Source organism: Phasianus colchicus, chromosome 7 (genome assembly GCF_987193195.1).
Source record: "Phasianus colchicus chromosome 7, bPhaCol1.hap1.1, whole genome shotgun sequence".
In the NCBI taxonomy this organism is placed as follows: domain Eukaryota; kingdom Metazoa; phylum Chordata; class Aves; order Galliformes; family Phasianidae; genus Phasianus; species Phasianus colchicus.
In genome coordinates this window covers 6,470,001-6,490,655 of record NC_143442.1, presented here as the reverse complement: position 1 = coordinate 6,490,655, position 20,655 = coordinate 6,470,001, and the positions used below count along the sequence as shown (strand labels likewise).

The 20,655-nt window shown below is 39.6% G+C and overlaps 2 protein-coding genes across 8 annotated transcripts in view; one reads left to right on the top strand and one right to left on the bottom strand.

Moving 5' to 3' along the window:
- The first annotated feature begins 146 nt into the window (after positions 1 to 146).
- The window catches only part of CCNT2 (cyclin T2), a 25,722-nt gene continuing 5,213 nt past the window's right edge, over positions 147 to 20,655 (top strand). For 2 of the 7 annotated variants that reach the window (XM_031590729.2, XM_031590728.2), the window contains exons 1-9: positions 147 to 590; positions 1,059 to 1,140; positions 8,417 to 8,545; positions 9,571 to 9,631; positions 10,630 to 10,692; positions 16,585 to 16,630; positions 17,964 to 18,127; positions 19,551 to 19,621; positions 19,793 to 20,655. The exon at positions 19,793 to 20,655 is cut by the window's right edge. In XM_031590729.2, the coding sequence (XP_031446589.1) occupies positions 316 to 590; positions 1,059 to 1,140; positions 8,417 to 8,545; positions 9,571 to 9,631; positions 10,630 to 10,692; positions 16,585 to 16,630; positions 17,964 to 18,127; positions 19,551 to 19,621; positions 19,793 to 20,655 (1,754 nt within the window). In that variant the 5' untranslated portion in view covers positions 147 to 315. Of the gene's footprint in view, positions 591 to 1,058; positions 4,695 to 5,604; positions 5,708 to 8,416; positions 8,546 to 9,570; positions 9,632 to 10,629; positions 10,693 to 13,914; positions 14,000 to 15,742; positions 15,851 to 16,584; positions 16,947 to 17,963; positions 18,128 to 19,550; positions 19,622 to 19,792 lie in introns of those variants that run through there. The other 5 variants (XM_090143575.1, XM_090143574.1, XR_004166563.2 and 2 more) reach the window with 5 other exon arrangements.
- The window catches only part of MAP3K19 (mitogen-activated protein kinase kinase kinase 19), a 27,153-nt gene continuing 20,495 nt past the window's right edge, over positions 13,998 to 20,655 (bottom strand). Inside the window, exon 10 of the mRNA XM_031590476.2 lies at positions 13,998 to 14,589. The gene's annotated coding sequence lies outside the window, so the exon portion shown is untranslated. The remainder of the gene's footprint in view (positions 14,590 to 20,655) is intronic.

The window sequence follows — 20,655 nt, the reverse complement described above, 5'->3', positions numbered from 1 at the left end:
CAATCAGCGCCGGGCAGCCAGCAGCGAAGAGGGGCGGGCCTACGTCATTTCCGTACTCTGGAGAGAGAGACCGGTTCTTTAGCAGAGGCCGGCTGCGGAGATTGCGTAGCTGTTGCGGCTGCCCCGCTTGGTGGGTCGGCTTACGCTGGCGGGTTGGCCTACGCGCGTCACGTGGGAGCCATGACTCCCCGCAGGCCACGTGACGCTCCACCGCTCGAACGCGCACGAACGTGGCGACGCTCTTGCCGCGGCGCTGCCGGACTCTATGGTCGAGAGTAGATAGGCGGCGGGCCGTCCCGTCTCGCGAGAGCCGCCATGGAGGGCGGAGGGGAGGAAGCGGGCGCGGCGCTGCCGCCGGCGGGCGGGGCCGCAGGAGGAGGGGGAGGAAGTGTCATGGCGGCGGCGGGCACAGGCGCGGGCACCTCGGCGCGGGGCGGCGGCGGCTCCTCGGCGGCCTCGCGCTGGTTCTTCAGCCGCGAGCAGCTGGAGAACACGCCGTCGCGGCGCTGCGGCGTGGAGGCCGACAAGGAGCTCTCGTACCGGCAGCAGGCGGCCAACCTCATTCAAGACATGGGCCAGCGCCTCAACGTGTATCCGAGCGGCGGGGGCCGGGCGGGGAGGGAAGAGTCGGGCCGGGCCTGGGCGCCCGGGGCCGCGAGCCGCCCTCGTCCGCCGCCGTCCCCCGGCGGGGCCTCCTGCACGTGTGCGGGGGCTGCCCGCTGCCGGGGGTCGGGCCCGGGGACGCGGCGGGAGGAGGGGCCGAGCTTTGTCGGCGCGGCCTGGCGGGGCTCTGAGCGTCGCTTCGGGCTTTGAACAAAGCGGAGCGAAGCCCGGGATCCGGCAGCGAGGTGCCCGAGTTGAACGGCGGCCCTCGGGCCGGCGCTTCGCAGCCGCTCTCCCCTCGCCGCTGTGCTCGCGCTGCGGCGCTCCGCGCTGCTGCCCGCCCGCCTGGCGGGGCTCCGGGCGGCTGCCGTGCCCGGCTGGCTCGGCTGGAGGCGGCGTGTAGAAACAGCATCTCCGTTTGTTATTGTTGCTGCTTCCTTCATTCGGTGCTCCAGATCTCAGCTGACGATAAACACCGCAATTGTTTACATGCACAGGTTTTATATGCATCACTCCTTCACGAAATTTAATCGAAATGTAAGTACGGTTTTATATGCGGTAATCGCATGCACGTAATTTCGGCGGTGCAGCTGACACGTGCTCCGTGCCTGGGCTGGGCTGTGGAGCTGGGTGTGTTTGTAGGCGTTCTGGCTTTGTGTCAGTGGTTTGGGTCCGGCGCCGATCGTTCCTCTTCAGGTCCGAGTTACTTGATCAAGTAGCAATTACGTTTTTGTCTTCTGCCACCGAAATTAACAATAGGCACCTTCAGCAGACACCTCACGTGTGTGCAGGATGCACTCGGTGTGAATCTGGCTGGTGCTCGTAGGAGTGCTGTTAGTGAATGGAGTGGCGGTGCTGGCAGCTGTGATACGGTTATACGTGGGGCTGCATGGGTTGTGTTTCTGTTCTTGAAAGCTAATGTAAGTGTGCTTAGCCACTTTTGTCTTCAAGTAGTCTGACAATAAGTTGTGTTAGACAAGAAAAATCTAATGAGCTCATAAGAAAACACTGTCTTGTTTGAGCTAATGAAATAAGCATGCTGAGTTTGAATACTTGTGTGCGTTATGAAGAACAGAATTCTTCAGGAAAAATACTGTTTTGGGGGAGTGTTTTTGTTTAAGCAACTATGGAACTTAAGGTACTGCTTTGAAGACTTAAAGATTTATTTTTTTTACAACAGTATCAGATGCAGACATCAGAAAAAAAAAATACAGTATTCTAGGCTTCTTTCATATCTTCTCTTGTGTTGTTTTTTGTTGTTTTTTTTTAAAGACTTAGTACTGATTTTGCAAGAACAGTGAATGGCAATAGTGGGAGGTCTTTAAGTGATGAGGATGGTTTTCCTCAGATCTTGGCTTGTTTTGATAAAAGAAATAAATGCAGAGTGTGACAGATGTTAGGATCTAGGCCGGAAAAGACCTTGGTCTACCCAGAGGTAGAACGTTGCAAACTTCACACTGTCTGGAATGTGGGCAGGTAGCGATCACAGTAGGTTACAGTGGTATCCTTTGTCTGATGTTGCATTTCTCTCATTACTGGCTAAGCACACGGGTGTCTTATTTGCTGTTTATTGAGCAAGCATGCGTATCAGACTGTAGACGCACTTCAGAAAGGTATGAATTATTTTTGTGCAAAGCTTGTAGTAAATTCAGACTCCTGTAGCAGGCTTGGCACCAAGACTGTAGTGTTACAGGTCCTGGGGATAATTGCTAAGCCTGTAAGCACAACCTCAGATTCCATCAGTCTGAGAAACTTGAACAGGAAGAAATATGTGATATATGTTTTGCTCATGTAATGATAGAGAGGTATCTGTTGAACCGATGTATGTACCAATCAAAAGTTACTTTCCTAGAACTGCTTTCTAATTTTAGACCAAGAATAGCACTCATGCAAATAAGTTCCAGCAGGCTTTGTAATTAAACGTCATGGAATCATGGGCTGGTTTGTGTTGGAAGGGACCTTAAGGATCAGTATGTCCTTTAGAAGTGTTTCTGAATTAATCAAGGGAAGGCAGTAAAACATTTGCCCTGTCCTTCTCCGCCTCTGTGTATGGTGCTACCACTGGAGCAGTAACCTGGAGCTGGTGCTGCATTCAGAGCCTTCTGTGGCTGTTTGTGGACTTGGTAAGCTAAGTAGTTGCTTGGAATTGAGAGGTGCTCCAGCAAGGGCTTGTGTTATGACACACAGCCTGCTGGATTAGTGCTTGCCCTCCCAGTTAGTAATTGAGGATAGACTTATGTAGCAAGAAGCTTTTGCTGCTGTGTTCTGGTTTTCACCAGATGCTAGAAAATGCCAGGTCACCTGGAACTGGCAGCACGGTACTACTTGGATACACAGTGCCCTCCTTATGAAAACCAGCCTAACGATATATTCGTAAGGCTTAAAGTTCACAAGTAAGCCATGAAATGGCTGAATGCCATTGGGACTCCAGATGTTAAAGGAGAAGAAATTGTATTGCTATGTGTAATCTCAGGTAACAGTATTCAAGTGAAAGTTTAAAGCTAGTACACTGTAAGTTAGCACAGGGAAATACTGGTTCCTGTTGGATAACTTTCTCTAGTTCTTAATTAAGCCAGACAGTAACTTTCTGTGTGTGTTGATGGAGAAGTTAGATTTTTTTTTTCACTATTCTTCTAGGGAGAAGGGGGTGGTCTCAACGTGAGCGGCTTTTAAAATTCTTATTGCCATGCCATCTGGCAGGTTCTCTGTAGAGAAAGCAAAAGCCAGGGTCTGTAATAAATACTTAATATCAAATCTCCAGAGTACTTGGCAAGCTGAAAAAGTTAACAGTGTTTATCTGCTGCAAGAAGAAACAAATCCCCTTGGAAGTTAAGTAATAAAGTACTGTCAGTCTTGAAGCTGAGACCAAGCTAAAATGGTCTATGGAGGAAGTCGGTTATGTTTCTTCATGTGTGCATGTAGTGATATTTATCTATGGAAAGAAGGAAGGCAGAGGATAGGAATGTAGACAGCCGCTGGTTGGAATTTATTATGATCTGCCAGTGAATGAAATTTAGACTCTTTTCTTGCTTTATTGGTAGGTTAATGTTTTTCACTGAGTAATAAACACTGGACTGTTTATGTTGGTTGTCGGGTTATGCGGATACACGTGTAATGTCATATGCACTTCATTGTTTTAATAAACAAGTTTTTTATGGAAGGTAATTTGCTGAATAGATGTTGTGCTAATTCTGTTGTTTTTTCCTAAATATAATAAATTATTGTTTAATAATTCTGCATGCTTCCAGGATTTTGAGAATCATCTGTGAGTAGGAAGCAGAATTAACAAGTGTTCTCATTCATTAGACTCACAGGGGTGGGACATAGAAATGTGGCCAGTCCATTTTGAATATATTGCATTTACTGCCCTGAAGACCTAATGTCCACATTTCTAGAGAATTGCTGTGGGTTAGCAAGCCACTTTTCAAATACTATGGTTTATCTTCAAAGAATATGCTTTCAGTTACAATGATTCCAGCATAATGAATGCACAGCAGGGTGAGACCCTGTGCAGTTGATGTGCTCCAGCAGTGTGGTAGAAACTTGCTTGAAGCTGGTAAACAGAAATGGGTGTGCTGACTACTAATCTAGCCATGCAAATTGCATTTCAGCATGAATCTTCTCAGCAGTAGTACAAATTATTCTGTTAGCAATGACTGGGGCATAGCAACTTTGACTACGTTTATGCTCAGCTAACAAGTGCTAAGATCAGGGGGTGGAAGAGTTGCTGGCTTGTATAGAAAGTATGAGCCTGTTACAGTGATACCTTAAAACATCTTAAATAGTATTTACAGAAGATTTTTAGTTTTCCTGTAGTACTTTATCTGATGCTATATAGCCAATGCCATTTATAGAAGCAAATTATTCGGTACACTGTGATTTCAAGAACAGAAGGGGGAAGAATCTGTGATATGCTGGAGATGAGAGGTAAGGCATCCAAATGATAGTTGTATTTTTAAATCTAATCCTTAAATGCCATGTGGAATACCAAACAACTAGTTGATGATGTCAAGTTTTTTTTGTACCACACAGTGGGACATAGTAAAGTGCCCAAAGAGAGACTACAGAAGGAATTTTTCCTGAAGTGCAAGGTAGGTGGTTGAGTGTGCAGGGGTTGCGGGGGTTCTTTATTTCCCATTCCTCTGTTTCATTCCTGTTTTCTGTACCCCATCCAAACTGCAATATTAAATAATTGATTTTGCAGCTGTGCAAGTTCTCAGACCTTTCATAATACAAGCCAAACTTTAGAGAGACTTTTTGAGCACTTGAGTTGCTTTTACTCTTACATTTTAATATATTAGTTCTTTTTATAGAATATAAGCTGCTGGTAGTAATGATTTAAAAAAAAAAAAAACTCAGCTTTTAGAGTAGTACTTGCAGCTCCATCATAGACTCATAGACTGGAACCATCCATTGTCTTAACTACACATATACATAATGTTTAAAAACATGGTAATATTGACATGGAAAGGGAGTTCTTAGAAAACTGTGTTCCCACTGGAGATGTATTCTGAGATGATTCTAAATGTCTTCCTTGTAGCAACATTGTCTTTACAAGATGTCTTGTACTATTTATTGTGAAAAAGGACTTGTACCACTTCTACCAATAAAACTTGCTGTATAATGCCCCTTGGCTGTCATAATAATGATGCTTGTATGTTTTGTGTTTTTATTTTCTTGGCACTTGGGTTCTGATTCTCTGAGCTAGCAGGAAAGTGGGATGTAACTTCACAAGTGAAGATGATGCTTTAATCTTACATATTTTGATTGTGTGATAATTTATTTGGCTTTATGTCAAATGGGGATGCTTGTGTATAAGAATCTTACAGCTTTGTCAAGTCTGTCTTTAATACTTTTTCTCTCACTTCTAAGAGTTAGAAGTGAATGAAAGCTGAATGAGTAATTTTGAAGTTACATACTTAGAAGGCGATGTGTTCTTCGCTGAAGATTGTGCATGCCAAGTCCAAAACTTTATAAGGGTTTTGTTTTCCTCAAATCAAGGGAGACAAAAGTACTGACCTACTCCAAACTGGGAAAGTGAACCCTAGTTCTAGCCAAGACAAAGACCTGAAATTCTTTGGCCAGAAGCCAACACTTCCTTTAAGTAAGTAGATAATTGTGGCGTGTGTAGATTTCTGATGAACCAGAGCTAAATACTCGTTAACCAGGTTGACTTTTATCAGCCTGCAGAACCATTTTGTGTAAGGTCCTGGTGAGGAGGCTTCCTGACTAGAAGTGATGCCTCTTGGTAAATTACAAAATATCCTGAAGTCACCCTGATGAGTGCTGGGCTTCTTTGGAATGAAATAAAGCTTAACTGTAGTCAGACATAAAATATTATTGACTGAGAATTTGCTGATAACTTAGTTGTGTAGTTCTTGGTGGTTTGGTTCAAGAATGTCTCTGAAATGTAAATATTTCCATAATAATTTCTAGTAGTTGTATTTTTCAAAAAAGTAAATTTGGAAATTTCCATGTGGGATTTGGAACTTCACCTACCAATTGTGTAGAAATAGAATTTTTATTAGGATATATTTGAATTAAACTTGTACGCAAAGTTAGAAAAACCAAGACCTGAATGCCAGAACAAGGGACAATATTATCCTTGGAGGGGATGGTAAAGCAGGAGTGAGAGAACAACAGTGCAATTGCTTTTGCTGGCTGGGTAGGCAAAATCAGCTTCTGTTGTTCTTCACCCCAGCTGTAAGGCACTCTGCAAATATCTGGTTTGAAGACAAAAACTACCATCAAGAAAAGCTGGAAGTTTCCTTTTGAAACTTCTTCCCGCTGTCCTGCCTGTTTCTGACATAGCTTAGTTTTCTTTTCCTTCTCAGTGACTCAGCTGTGCTGAGTCCTTTCCATGGCAGTTTCAGTTTTCAGTTCATCAAAGTCTACTTCATTGTCTGTCTTTTCATTGAGTTAAAAAATGGAGCCTGTTAGTCTGCCTGGTGTCCTCATGAATACCTTGTCATGTTTGTCCACTGTGCTGTCAAACTTGTTTCTCTTCAACTCTGTTATTAACTGTTTCTAATTTCCTTCTCAGTAGTTTGGGTTTCTGTGGGTAGCTGGGCCTCTGCTAATTTAGGCCTGGATTGTTTCTGAGACCATAATCCCTGTTACAGGCTGGCCCTGTTGTAGGAGCTGCATGTTGTATTTAAAGGTTTGTCCCCTGGCTTAACTGAGGCATATGTTAATTAGTGTATCCCAGGAAAGGGAATTTCTTCCAGAATTTCATGTCTTTATTTCGAACAATGTGGGTAAAAATTTCTCAGAAACAATCAAGATCAAATCAGAGTGTTAATGTGGCTTTGCTCAGTACTGCTTGGCATCAGACTTTTTTTTTTCATTCATTTGTAAGGGTTAGATTACAAGTTTCTTGAAAATGAAGTTTTGTCTCAGTTGTGAAAGAATTTGCTCCCTGTGACTTTTTGTTTTGTTTGGTTTGTGGATTTTGGTGGGTTTTTTTAAGAGTATTAGTTTTTTTGCTTGACACTTCTATGCCTCAAAGGGAACATTGCCTTCTTTTCTTACGGTGTCAATTTTTCCTTAATCTGCCAATTTACAAGTTTTACTTAAGATTCAAGTGGATATTTCAGAGGGATTTGAGGAACTTTCAAATGTATCAGGGGAGTACTCTTTGCCTCCTTAAATGTTATAGGTAATTACTACGTGTTCCATTCTGATTAGCTCATTGCAGTCCTTCATATATTGGGAGGTTTTCTTTACCAAATGTTTCATTTTGGCATAACAAAGGGCTACTTACAAAGAAAAAATGTAGGGGGAAGTATGACTACTCATTCAGTTCTAGTTTTATGGAGTGATTAAATAGAAATCCAATACTTGCTCTATGAGCACTGTGTATTAATTAAACACTCATCAAGCAGCTATTTTTGAATTACTGAATAAATGCTTAATTTTAACTAATCTAATCTGCTGATATCTACGTGAAGATTTCTGCCATCATTTTAATTGGAGTTTAATGTGGGCAACTTTTGCATATGAAGAGAACCCTGATTCTTTTAAGTCATTTGTGGTTAACCATATTTGTGCACAAATCAGTTGTTATAGCTGACAGCTAGGCATAAAAACTGCATTTCATTGTAAGTGATATGGAACTGTGAACTGGTGGTTTGCTGCCAACTTACAATACCTAGAGTTCTATAAAATTGTTATCTTTGTTTATAACTTGTCTTTGCTAACTCTTGATATAACTGGTGTTTTGTGAGTCTTTGTGCTTTGCTCTCCAGATACAGCTGGGTATATAGTAAAATTTCTGGGATTAAAATTCTTGGTTTAGCCAGTTGCTGTGATGTTATGCTTACTATCCTTGTATTTGTATAACCTGTAGTTACGTGAGCTCTTTTTCTTAAAGTTCTCTGCTGAGTTGCTTGCTTTTTAGGAGAAACACATGCTATCAGAACTTGATCTCAGCTTTTTTGACTGTATTGAAAAAATTCTGTGATGGCTCATTAATATGCTAGAACTTAGATGAACTTTCTCATCATGTGTATTTAACTTGAAAAGTCTGTTCTAAATCTATTGTTTTTATGTTTAGCTAGAATCAGGTTGACCTCAGATAACTTACTTAATATAATGCAACTTAGCTTTTATGCTGCTCCTTTCACATGCTGCTGGGAAGATTGCATCACTTACAAATTTAAGCATGATGAGTTACTTTTACCATCTTCCATGATTTTGGAACTGCTTAAAAACAAATAATTCAACTTCTAAACCTTTTCTAATTATTAGCTTACATTCTCCATTGAAAATTTAAGCCCTATTTGTAAAAAGTATACATCTTTTTCTTCTTCAGATTATATCTCCTACGGCATTGTTCTTGGCTGCAAAAGTGGAAGAACAGCCACGGAAGCTCGAACATGTTATTAAAGTAGTAAATGCGTGTCTTCATCCTCATGAGCCACAACTGGATACAAAGTGTGATGTAGGTCGAAGTCATGGTTTTAAAGATAATCATGAGAGACATGAGACAAAGCATCATTGTCTTGACTGGATTATTGCTATCTACAAATGAGAAATGTGTGTTTGAACTATTAAGTAATACAGATCTCTTATATTACTTAAAGTTAATCAAGCACTGGAATATTTGAGTTATGACAGTTGGAGAGATTGCTCCTCCTTGAACTTGCATTATTGCTAAGACTGGTATAGTAGGAGTCTACACAAGACATTAAATAGGTTTCATGCGTGGTTCTATAAGTTACATGCTTCGTGTAGAGTTCAAGATGCTGACAAAGAAATACTCAATCTGAGGCTTACTTCTTGCTGTTTTCTACACTGTGTTTTAAGGGATGTTATACAGGTGTCATTTCTGCTGTACATTTGGTCTTCCTTGCATTTGCCAGACTTTGTACAGCTCTTGCTTAATAGTTCTCATTTTATTTCTTTTTATGATGCTTCTTAGAACCACATGTATGAGGAAGTAAGGTGGAAATGCATCAGTTACTCTGCGTAACAGTCAGGCTGAGCTAGTTACACCCTGCTGGACCTGAACTGACAATCAAAACTATTTGCCATGCTCCCAGTTCTTGAAGTGACACATGGAGCTGTGTTAGATATATATTTGAGCTCAGGTGAAGGCTGGTTGGGTACAGCCAGCTGTATTTTAATGTACTTGTCATAACCTCCTTATTGATACTTGAGTTAGTTAGCACTGACAAGCCTCCACAATGTGTCTAACATCCCCCACTCTCAAAAAAAGTACTCTGCTAGAAGTATCAAATGCAGGTTAAAGAAACTTTACTATGAAAGGTGGCTAAGCTGGTATAACTAATTTGCAAAAACATACTAATAGATACAGTAAAGCATTCTGAATTGTCAGTGCTCTGTGGCATGGGTAGTGGTCTTTAATTTATATTGATCATGCCTATTAGTTAAAAAGGAAGTGTATAATTGAAATATTGAGACAATAAATACCTGTGTATTGACGTGTTTGCTTGTTTGTTTCAGGCATATCTTCAGCAAGCTCAAGAGCTGGTTATACTTGAAACAATAATGCTTCAAACTTTAGGTATGTCTTCCTAAATACCTTTTGTGCAGCCAGCTTCTCATGAACCAGTATTGGGACCCAGGTAGCAGAATTTTTTTGATGCACTGCTGGTGTACTAAAATTTCACTAGTTCTTGCATGTAACTTGTGAGTCTAGTTCCATGTTGTATTCATTCTGGAGAAAAATGTTATACCAGTATTTCTCAAATGTTTCGGACAGTTTGATGGAGTAAACAAGTATACCTGTCAAAATAATAGTAATGGTGCTGATGTTTCTTTACATGAGGTAGCATGTGCTAAGTTAGCTGTGTGTGTTTTGAAGCAAATGGTAAAACCTTCGTACCAAATGTTCTTCCCCATTTTGTCTTTAATAGAAAAATGTGATTGAGTAGGGTTACTGCCTCTGAACATCAAAATGTGCATTGTTACTGTTTAATGGATTTGGGTAATTCCAGAATCTGATAAAAAATTGTTTTAGCTTTAAAGTGATGTCAATAAAGACAAAGCTAGCAGGCCTGAAAACACTGACTTAAATACCACTGTGTGTGTTTAAAAAAAAAAAAAAGTTAATAGTAGTGACCCATTTTTTAATAATTTTATAAACACAGCTTTCTGGAGTGACTGGCCTGTAAATTGTCTTAGTTGGTTATCTCATGGATGCAACATGTCTGTTAGTCCCAGCAATGATTGAATAAAGCGCATGCATGTGCACACATCTTAGTGTCCGTGATACAGCTTGTACTGACTTACAAATGTACTGGAAGCTGTTCGATGTTGTTCTTTAAAAATATGGTAGCTTCACAGATACTATACAGAACTTGAGAGTAATGCAGGAACGTTGATCTTTGAAGGGCTCTACTGTTTACCATTCAGAAAGGATGCAAAATAGAAGGTACTTAGCGTTCCGTGATCTGTGTTGGGAAGGTTTAGCAAGTATTAGGTCTTTAGGAAAAGGAAGAGTTTTCTGTGTATTTTACAGATGAAAATGTGTTGTTCTAAAATATGTTCTTAACTCTTAAGGTTTTGAGATTACCATTGAACATCCGCACACAGATGTTGTGAAATGCACGCAATTAGTGAGAGGTCAGTGGCTTATATCCCCTTGTGTAAGCTCTTTTTTTGCCTTTATAGTGAAATTTGAAGATGTTATTTGTATAATATGATCTTCTACTATGTTGTCCGAAGTTTGTTTAAAGCTAGTTCCTAAAAGCCTGCTCTTAACATTTAGAGTTTGAAGAGTCCACTTCTCTGTCCTTTATGAATTTTTTGCTTACTTATTAAATTTGACTGAGTGATCTGTTCCATGTCTTTTCAAATTACAAAGCAGTTATTAGTTGAAATCTAAATTCTGGGTTGATTTTCACTCTGAAGTAGTTTTACAATTTGTGTTAAATAATGGCTAATGCTAGCTTTCAACCTTAGCAAATCTCACAAGCTGTGGGATATACAGAGTACATACCAAGTCTGCTATCACATGCAATTACTTAATGATGTGACTAATTGCTTTTCTAAAGTAGTGTACTAATTTAGATTAGGCGGTAACAAACTCCTAAGTTTTTGTTTTGTGCATCTTCTAACTTGCATGCAGCTCATGAATGGGACTCTAGCTAGAAATCTTTTCAGTATTTTTGTTGAGCTTTGACACGCGTTTAATTCCTAAGTCTGTTTCCTTCAGATCTTTAAAAAAAAATAATCTCTTATCATAAGATAAGGGATGGGTATTGGGGAATCAATTGAAAAGGCTCCTAGAATAGGCTTTTTGCTTTAAAACATGTCCCTTAATTTAAGAAATGCTTGGAAATGATTAGATTGTAGTTGCTGACCTTTAGTCAGCAACTGTTGTCTCTGTGAAGAATAGCTAAGTTTAAGTTCTTCAAAGGTCTTCCTCCCCCTGTGAAATATCAGAAGGGTAGGTACAACATAACCAAGTTGACTAGGGTCTGTTTTCTAGTAATTCTAGAAGTAAGGTTGTTCTTTGAAGGGGAAAAAGAGCTGCTTTCTCACTTTGAAGTAACTTACTAGAATTTGAGGAGAGCTGGTGTTGTATGTAGCCTATTTGCATATAAAGTAGATTTATCGCAATCTTTGCTATTAGAGCATTCTCTGCTTTCTGCCCAGCTTTGTGACTCAGTGCATAATTGCAGCTAGTGTCTTAATAGATTGCATCAGCAGTTCTGTAAGGTTTTGCCTTGAGTTTTCTTAGCTGTTGGTCAACATAAATATAAGCACATCTCACTGATGCGTGAGTCTCTGCACTTCATCTCAGTGTCTGGGCACAGCAGGGAGGGGGTGGTAAGCAGTAGTGTGAGTAGTTCAGGACTTCCACATTCGTGTGTGTGTCTGATGGAAGTTTTACAGTCATACTGTTATGTAAACTTCATTTCCTTTAGTCAGGGGTAGATACTGCTCTACAGTTCAGCTGTTTCCTGTGTGTGCTGTCTGCTACTCTTGTGTACTAACATAGTTTGTGCACTGAAGGTACAGGTTATGATTAAAACTTTAAAATTTAAAGCTAGTATTTAATGTTAGTGCAGTTTAACAAAATACTTAAAATTCAAAATTAAATGAAATTTTGAAATCTGAAGACTTCACTGAGGGCTGGAAGTCTGCGTGCCTCAAGAACTGGTGCAAGGTGAATTTAATACAATTGTTGCTTGAAAAGCTACTGAGCTGGGTAGGTGTGTTTCTTGGTGTCTGTGTGTATATACATCAACAGAGTTCTTGTTAGCATATCCCCCCCTTGGGGTGGTATGGGCTGTGAACACAAGACTCGAATACGTAATTTTTAAAACATGGCAAAAATCCATAAATTTAAAACATGAAATATGAAAAATGTAGTATGCTTAAAAGTTAATTGAGAATAATTACTGTGGAATGTTAGCTGTTTGTATTGAGTGGATAAAGATGGATTTCTGGCAGTGATACTGTGATATGATTCGAGTTTTCTCTCTTAATATCTACTTCTTGGACAGTGTTGCTTTAATGTAGATAGGTTATAGACTTGGATATCCAGTCCTGAAACTTTCAATGTATACTGAAAACCATTATCTGTGGTAAGCCCTTAATGCTGAAGAGATTGATTGAGAAGTTAAAGCAATGTAGGGTTACTTCATGTGGTTCTGGTAATTATTCCAGAAGGCAAAGTAAGCTCATCTTATATTAAAGGAGATTAATTCATCCAGGATTATTATGATCAAAACCTTCTACAGCCTCTTTGAGGGGAGAGGGGAGGGAAGGGAAGAAGATAATTTGACTGATTGTTTAACTGTCAGGGGTGCAAAGTTAGCTGAGGTCTTAACAAGTCCTGAGTGACTTAACAAGGCTTTTTGGCTTAGTAATTTGCACTGAATTATCATGTCAGGAGAAAATGCCCTGCTCCCTCAGAAAAGCTGGCTAAAACTTACGTTTAATGAAGGAGCTAAGAAGATGCCTGATTCCCTCTATCACTTTTTATTATCTTGCATCCAGAGTGGCATGCTTTATGCTCTCACTGTTACTTGTGTTAATCTGTAAGGTATTTCCTTTAAAAAAGTAATATTCTGTTGATGAGGTTCAAAAGTTCCTGCAAAGTCCTATGTCAGAAGACCCTCCAAACAGGAAAAAAAACTATTGGAAGCTGATCTAGTAAGTGGGAACTGGTGCTAATAAACTTAATCTGCTTGAACTTACAACTAAAGGAAAAATTTAATTCATCTCAAGATTGAAACCCTTCTGAAAGTCATAGTAGACAAAATAGATTATTGTTGGTAAGGGGTGACTAGGTGTGTGTGTGTGTTTGTATATATTAACTCAGGCTGCTTAGGTGTAAGATATTATTCATTCTTGTTTTCAGAGTTTCGTGGGTTCATAAAATTGTTCCATCTTTACGGTTTAGTCAGTATAGTTGTCAAGGATGGGTGTGGGCTCAGTTTGTTTTCTGCACCATTCTTCCTCAGTGTCAAGAGACTGAGAAGAGGAGACAGGACCATCATTCCTTAGGATCTCACAGGTCTTCTAAGGAATCTGGGGCAGTGGATCCATAAAGGCAAGCTTCAGTGCCCACTCCAAGGATGCTCCAGTGATGAAGAGAAAAAGGGAAGAAGAAAAATAAAAGCAACCATTTTTGTTCCTGGTGCCAAGCTACCTTCACTGGCTTGAATTCTAGTTGAGCAGTGAAACTGCCCTAGAGTCAGAGACCATCACAGTGTCCTCTTAAGCTCTGGTGCACACTCAGTCTGTTCTTAGCTGCATCTGGTGAAGCTTGAAGGGGAGAAATCTATCTCCTTACTTCCTTCTTGGGAAGTCTTCCATCATTCCTTTTTTTGTGTGTTGGTATACAACCTTCTTTTGGAACTGAAGATGGAATCACAAGAATTTTTAAGATTGTTCTCACTACTCTGCAGGTCATAAGGTATCTTGAACACCCATGATCCTTACTAGTCATCTGTGGAAATTGCACTGTCAAGTTCTTCAAACGTACCATAGTGGGGTTAAGTCAGGCTTATGAAGTCTGCAGAAGAGATCAATTTGAGGATGACTTAGATCTTAGTACAGTGGTGTAGAAAAAAAAAATCTTAGATGCCAGCTGTACTCAAGCCATGCTACAGGCAACTTTTACATTCTGAACTTTCACCTCAGTCTTTTACAGACCTGTTCACAAGGTTTAGCAGCTTCCAAAAAATATAAAGCTGCCAGGACTGGTCAGACCTGAAGACCTATGCTTTGGCCTTCTCCAGTCCTTTTTAGATAAAACAAGTGTCCACCAACAGCTACATTCAGAGGCCTGTGGCTTTTTTTTTCCTCACAACTACTTCAGCAGCCTTCCAGTCTTCTTATATTGATTAGTTTACATTTTGCTTCATATTGGGAATTGCTTGGAGTCAGTAGCTGTTTGGGAGTTGTATCAGACAGCTGGTCCTGTTTCAAAATCTTGATTAAGTAATCCCCTGTCTTATGGTTGCTTCTGCAGCAGTGAAACAGGGTAGGTTTTTAAAATCATTCCTGAATGAAAAAATATGAAAACTGATTATTAATGTCTGATATCAGTCATTTGTCCTACATCTTACAAGTTGTAACAGGCAAGCTGTGCTGGCTTGTTTTAACCTCTGTACTTAATCATACAATTTGGGAAATGAACTTTCCTCTACTTTGCTATAAAGAAAATACAGGAACCAGGAGCTATTAGTTTTAATTTTAGTGGGCAGACTCTACTGAAGAAGAACTGCTCTAAATGGAAGAGAAGAGTTTGGGACAGTTGTTTTCAACTGTGCCTTGTCTTTACAGAGACTTTTAATTATTGAGCTGAACTTCCTTCTGATTTTGGCAGTGTTGATTATTTAGCTGTAAATCCATTGAAACAAGTATGATACTGCTTGTAGTGTAGGTAAGGTGTTTATCACATTAATTTTTTTATTGAGGCTAAAAATGTGTGTTTCAAGATGTGATTCTTTTCTTCCAGGTATGTGTTTTGATTTACTCAACTTTCAAGCTGATGTTAAATAGAAGTTTTCTGGCATCTGCTTTTCTTCCTTTTTTGAAAGTGCCATTTCACTGAGAGTAGAGATGCTTCTGGGTCCAGTCCCTTAATTACAACATGCTATAACTGTACAGAACGTAGAAAATATTGAAGGTCCTTCAAACATTACTTTGAAAAATGAAGAGCAAGACATCAGTTTCAGTCTTGTTAAACCATTCTGTGTTTTCATTTGTTTTTATGATCTCATTTTAGTTTTTCTTTTTGGTAATACTGCCTTTTTTGAGAGGCAGTGGAAAAGGTTGAACTCCATGGTTATCTGGCATACAACTACCATTATAGTTTGCAAACTAATTATAGCATAACCCTGTCACGTAGCTTGCCTTTTGATTATTATTGGATTAGCAGAATTTGTGTGCAGGAATGGATCCTGTTACCTTGTTCTTTCCATGTTATTTTCAGATTATGGCACTGTCTATCTGCATAGCATGAAGACAAACCTGATTTATACTCTTTGGCAATCATTAAAAATAGCTAAATCGTGATTTTAATACACTTATTTTTAAATTAAATGTTAAAGGCCACTGCAGTATTTCTCAAATTTAATCGAAAGATCATTTAAAATAAAGTTTTGTGACAGTATACCCTTTGACATAAAATTCAACAATACACTTTCTGCAGGTAGCACTGATTTCAAGTGATAGCGTCAAAGTAAGAATTCAATGAAGGCTGCATTCAATCTTCAGTTAATACCATTGTGCCCAGCTATCCCATTATGTACATGTTACAGTAAGTTCTTTTACTTGAGTGAGGATCACTGGGGTTTCACTGGTAGGGGTCAATGCTAGATGGTTGTAACAGTGTAAGTCATTGGCTTTTTGTTTGTGGTACGTTGCAGTCTCTTGCATATTTTTTTCTGACAAAAATGCAGTTGTTTACTACTTATCAGAAGCTGTGACACAGGTTTAACAAGTGTGGAACAAAATGATATGAGTACTGTGCTCTTGATTAGAGGGAGCAGAAAACTTGTTTTTCTAACCATCTAGCTTGGGAGCTTGCTCTGAGGTTCTGGGGGAGAAACATGGTTACAGTTTTATGGGGGGGAGGTGGGTTCTCCAGCCATACTGTCACGTTCCTCTCAAAGAGCAGAACTTGCATTGTAGTGATTCATTTTTATAGATTGCCTTGCTGCAGTCCGCTGTTTGGGTGGGGGGAGGGAGTCAAGTATTTCTAGAAGAGTGTTTTCATGTATGAGGCTTTAGCAGGGTAGATGAGGAAAGGGAAATGGTTCCATGGGCTGAGTGAAGGGAGAGTCAGTGGACCAAAGGTCTGGTCCATCTCCAGTTACTGAATGTAATGGATGCCTCTGTACCTTGGAAAGACTTTAAAGGCTAGCTAGTTAAATTCAAATCAGTTCTGTGAAAATAGTAAATGGTGCTTTGGAAGGTAAAACTTTTAATTGTGGAATGAACCTGATAAGTTAGCATAGATCCTTAATCACTTTGTTTTTCTTTTTCTTACAGCAAGCAAGGATTTGGCACAGACATCCTATTTCATGGCTACCAACAGGTTGTTATCCTGAACCTCTTTGTTGCACTGTTGTAGCACACTATAGCTTCCTTTACTGCAGGGCCCCCTACATGTGTCTTACCCTTGTTGCAACAGGAGACTGGGCCATCTACAGTGGTGGTACCTTTCTGTTTGCAGTGCGGTGTATTGTACAAGGGCTTGATGGCACAAAGGGGTTAAATGCACAATGAGAAGTGTAGTGGTGCTTTCTGATGACATTTTCTCGATTGTGAGTGCATAAGTCTAAAATTGGTAGCCTGAATAGCAGCTAAAGATTACAAAGAGCTAAACTTAACCTAGAAATTCGAGGATCTTGGTAAGTACAAAACTATTTTTAGTTTACACTTCTAGTTAATGGCAGTTTTCTCTTAACTTTAAATATATTGATCCAGTCTTAACTTATAAAATTATAGTGGGCTTAAAATCTGGTTCATTTTTTTTTTTCGTTTCAAATAGACTAGAAGTAATCCAGTGTTCTTCCTTTTAGAAATAGCTCTTTAATCTTAAATACATGTTTTAAAACTTAAATACTTCCATAAATTTAGAGTTAATTGATTCCAGATGGAGATTGTGTATGGATAGGCTGCTGTAGAAAGACAGAATTTGAGAGTAGGCTTTAGTGTTGATTTCGTGATGACTGCAATTTATTTCTTGCAAGACAACATGGTACTTTATTAAGATTACGCTAGATCTATCTAGTATTTAAGTAGCATCTACCGGTTGGTTAGAGTTATTTCAGACAAACATTTCTTGGTGGTTCTTTAGTGGGTAGACTTCTGTATTTGAAGCAGCTGTTAAGCTGCAATAAAGCAGTGAAGCTGAACCAAAGCCTCTGTGCTGCTGCCAGCTAGAAGCTACAGTTGAGTTCACAAGTACCGCAAACTCAGGCATGGTGAAACCTAAGCTCAAAAGTAATAATTCATTTGGCCTCTGTGAAACTTTGGGTATCTTCATCTAATCATCTAAAACAAAGACTGTATAATGAACTGTATTTGCTTTTACTATAGTTATAATTTTAATTGTCCGTATTACACTAATTTCTTTTTTAGTACTTCTGTAAAGAAGAATAAATGGTGAATTTATTTACTGTTAACCAGACTTTTTATAGGAATAGCAAATTAAATGTTGTCAGATAAATGCCTTGCCCTTTGTTTTACTAGGGCAGTAAGGCATCTTAAGAATTGAAACAGAAAAATGTTCCATGAACTGCTGTTTAACTGCTGTTGTTTGACAAATGATCTTAAGCTGTGTGTTAATGGCTAATTTGTTTGATTTTCCTGTTTTACATGTTTGATTTCCTTTGGTTCCTCATTGCAAAATTTGTGTGCAACAGTCTTCACCTTACTACATTCTGTCTTCAATACAAGCCTACAGTGATAGCTTGTGTGTGCATTCATTTGGCCTGCAAGTGGTCCAACTGGGAGATTCCAGTATCAACTGATGGAAAACACTGGTGGGAATATGTAGACCCTTCAGTTACTCTGGAATTACTGGATGGTAAGTAATGCTGCCTTTTCACATCTTGCAAACGTTTATTAATGTGGCTGTAAAAAAAGTAGCTTAGTATTGTAAGAGCATAGCTTTAATCCCAGAACAGGTTTCACTGATTTCACATACTGACTCCTCAGATAAGAGAAAGTTATAGGAGAGGGAAGAACTTAGGAAGACCCATTTTATTTTATTTTAAAACCCATTTTATTTAAACTTGTGAGCTGGGATATCCATGTACCTTTTGTAGGTGCAGGTTAGAGTTTTGCTTTTAAATGTTTTCCAGAACAAGGAGTTGGAAGGGACCACTGAGGGCCATCTAGTCCAACTCCCCTGCAGTGAACAGGGACATCACAGCTAGATCATGCTGCCTAGGGCTTGATCCAGCTTTCCATTCAAAGTCTCCAGGGACAGAGCATCAAGCACAATACTAAGTAAACCTGTTCCAGTGCCTCATCACCCTTACTGTAAAAGATTTTTCCTTATATCTAACCTAAACCTACCCTATTTGAACTTAAAGCCATTTCCCCTTGTTCTGTCACCACACCACCTGCTAAAGAGTCTGTCCCTTTCTTTCCTGTAGCTCCCCTTTAGATTCTGAAAGGCAGCTATCGGATCACCTCACAGCCTTCTCTGCTCCAGGCTGAAAAGCCCCAGCTCTCTCAGCCTGTCCTCATAAGACAGTTGCTCCATTCCCTGGATCATTTTTGCAGCCCTAACTTGCTTTGGAGTTCTGGAGAAGCCAGTTCTTCTAGACCTGCAGTAGGTCTACTCTGTCACTAATTTTTTTAGTTTGAGTAGAATTAAATTTCAGTTAAAAGTAATTTTTTTGTGCAAGCTGACAGGTACGGAGACCTAGGCTTCCTTGTGGTTATGCAAAGGGTTTTTTCTTCTAAACACAGCCAGCTACTTTGCTTTGAACACAAATCAAAAACTATTATTTAAAATAGTGCTTCAGAGGGTCAGATGGCTGATATTTAGCTCAGAGCTGTTACTGGTTGTTCCTTAAGTTCAGTGAAATAACTGACACCATGACTTAAATTTCCTTTAAAGTCTAAACTTCTTAACTTCACACAATAAATGCTTAAGCTGAGTGACAGGTGTGTTATTTTAGGAGCTTTTGCTTGTACAGTTTCCTCTGGAAAATTTTTCATCTAATAAATGCAGATTCTGCAAGTGTCTGAATAACACTGGAAATGTGGACCTGCTTTTCAGAGTGTGTGTGGTGGATAGAGGTCTGTCTTAGTGAAATACTGTTGCTTTATTTGTTCAGCACTTGTCAAATGATTTTGATTAAATAATGATTCAAATCACATTCAGCCTGCAGTAACAGCTGCTGAAGCAGTATTCTGTTAGTCTAGAAAAACTATAGAAGTTAAACCTGCTTATTACAGAATCAGATGTAAAACTTTTTTTTTGTTTCTCTACTCAGAACTAACTCATGAGTTTCTTCAAATACTGGAGAAAACGCCTAGCAGGCTGAAGAGAATTAGAAATTGGAGGGTAAGAAATTTTCCTATATCAGTGCAGCAAAAAGTTTTTAGAAGAACTATGAACTGCTTTTTATTTCCCCAGTACAGCTGGTGGAGTCAGCTTTTATCCTCACCTGTGAGCTAGATTAGTTTTTTTTACTAGCATTCTAAGCTTTGCATTTTCTCACATCTTTTTCCTCAGGCTAATCAAGCTGCTAAGAAACCTAAAGGTGACGGACAGGTATCTGAGAACTCACTTCTTGGCTCATCTTTGGTCCAGAATTCCATTTTGGTGGATACAGTTACTGGTGTAGCTGCAAACACAAGTTTCCAAAAACCATCAACATCATTTCCTGCACCAGTACCTCTGACCTCAGGAAGTATTTCTGTTCCAGACAGTCATGCACCTGAAAATTTGGCAATACTAGCAACAGGAATGCCAAGTACCTCATACAATTTGGCATCACACCAGGAATGGCCTCAGCATCAAGAACAAACAAGGACAGAACAAATATACTCTCAAAAACAGGAGGCATTACCTCCTAATCAGTATAATATGAACTTCCAACAAGGAACATCTGTGCAGTTGCACTCTGGAGTGCATCACAGACCTGACAAACTTGCTGAACATTCTACTGTCAAACAAGAATATTCTCATAAGTCAGGAAACAAACACCATGGACAAGTTGCTGCTCCTATAATAATTCCTCAAAAAATGTCTTTGGATAAATATAGAGAGAAACGTAAATTAGAAACCCTTGAACTAGATGTGAGAGAACACTATGTAGCAACTCCAGGCGAACAGACACACAAAAAACATGTGCAGGCACAGCCAGCCAGCAGTACTTCTGTTACGTCTCCTATTAAAATGAAAATTCCTATTGCAAATGCAGAGAAGCCTGAAAAACACTTGACTGATAAGAAAGAAAAGAGTGGCTCGCTCAAACTCCGTATTCCAATTCCACCCACAGAAAAGGGTGCCAGTAAGGAGGAGCTGAAGATGAAAATTAAAGTTTCTTCTTCAGAAAGGCATAGCTCATCAGATGAGGGTAGTGGTAAAAGTAA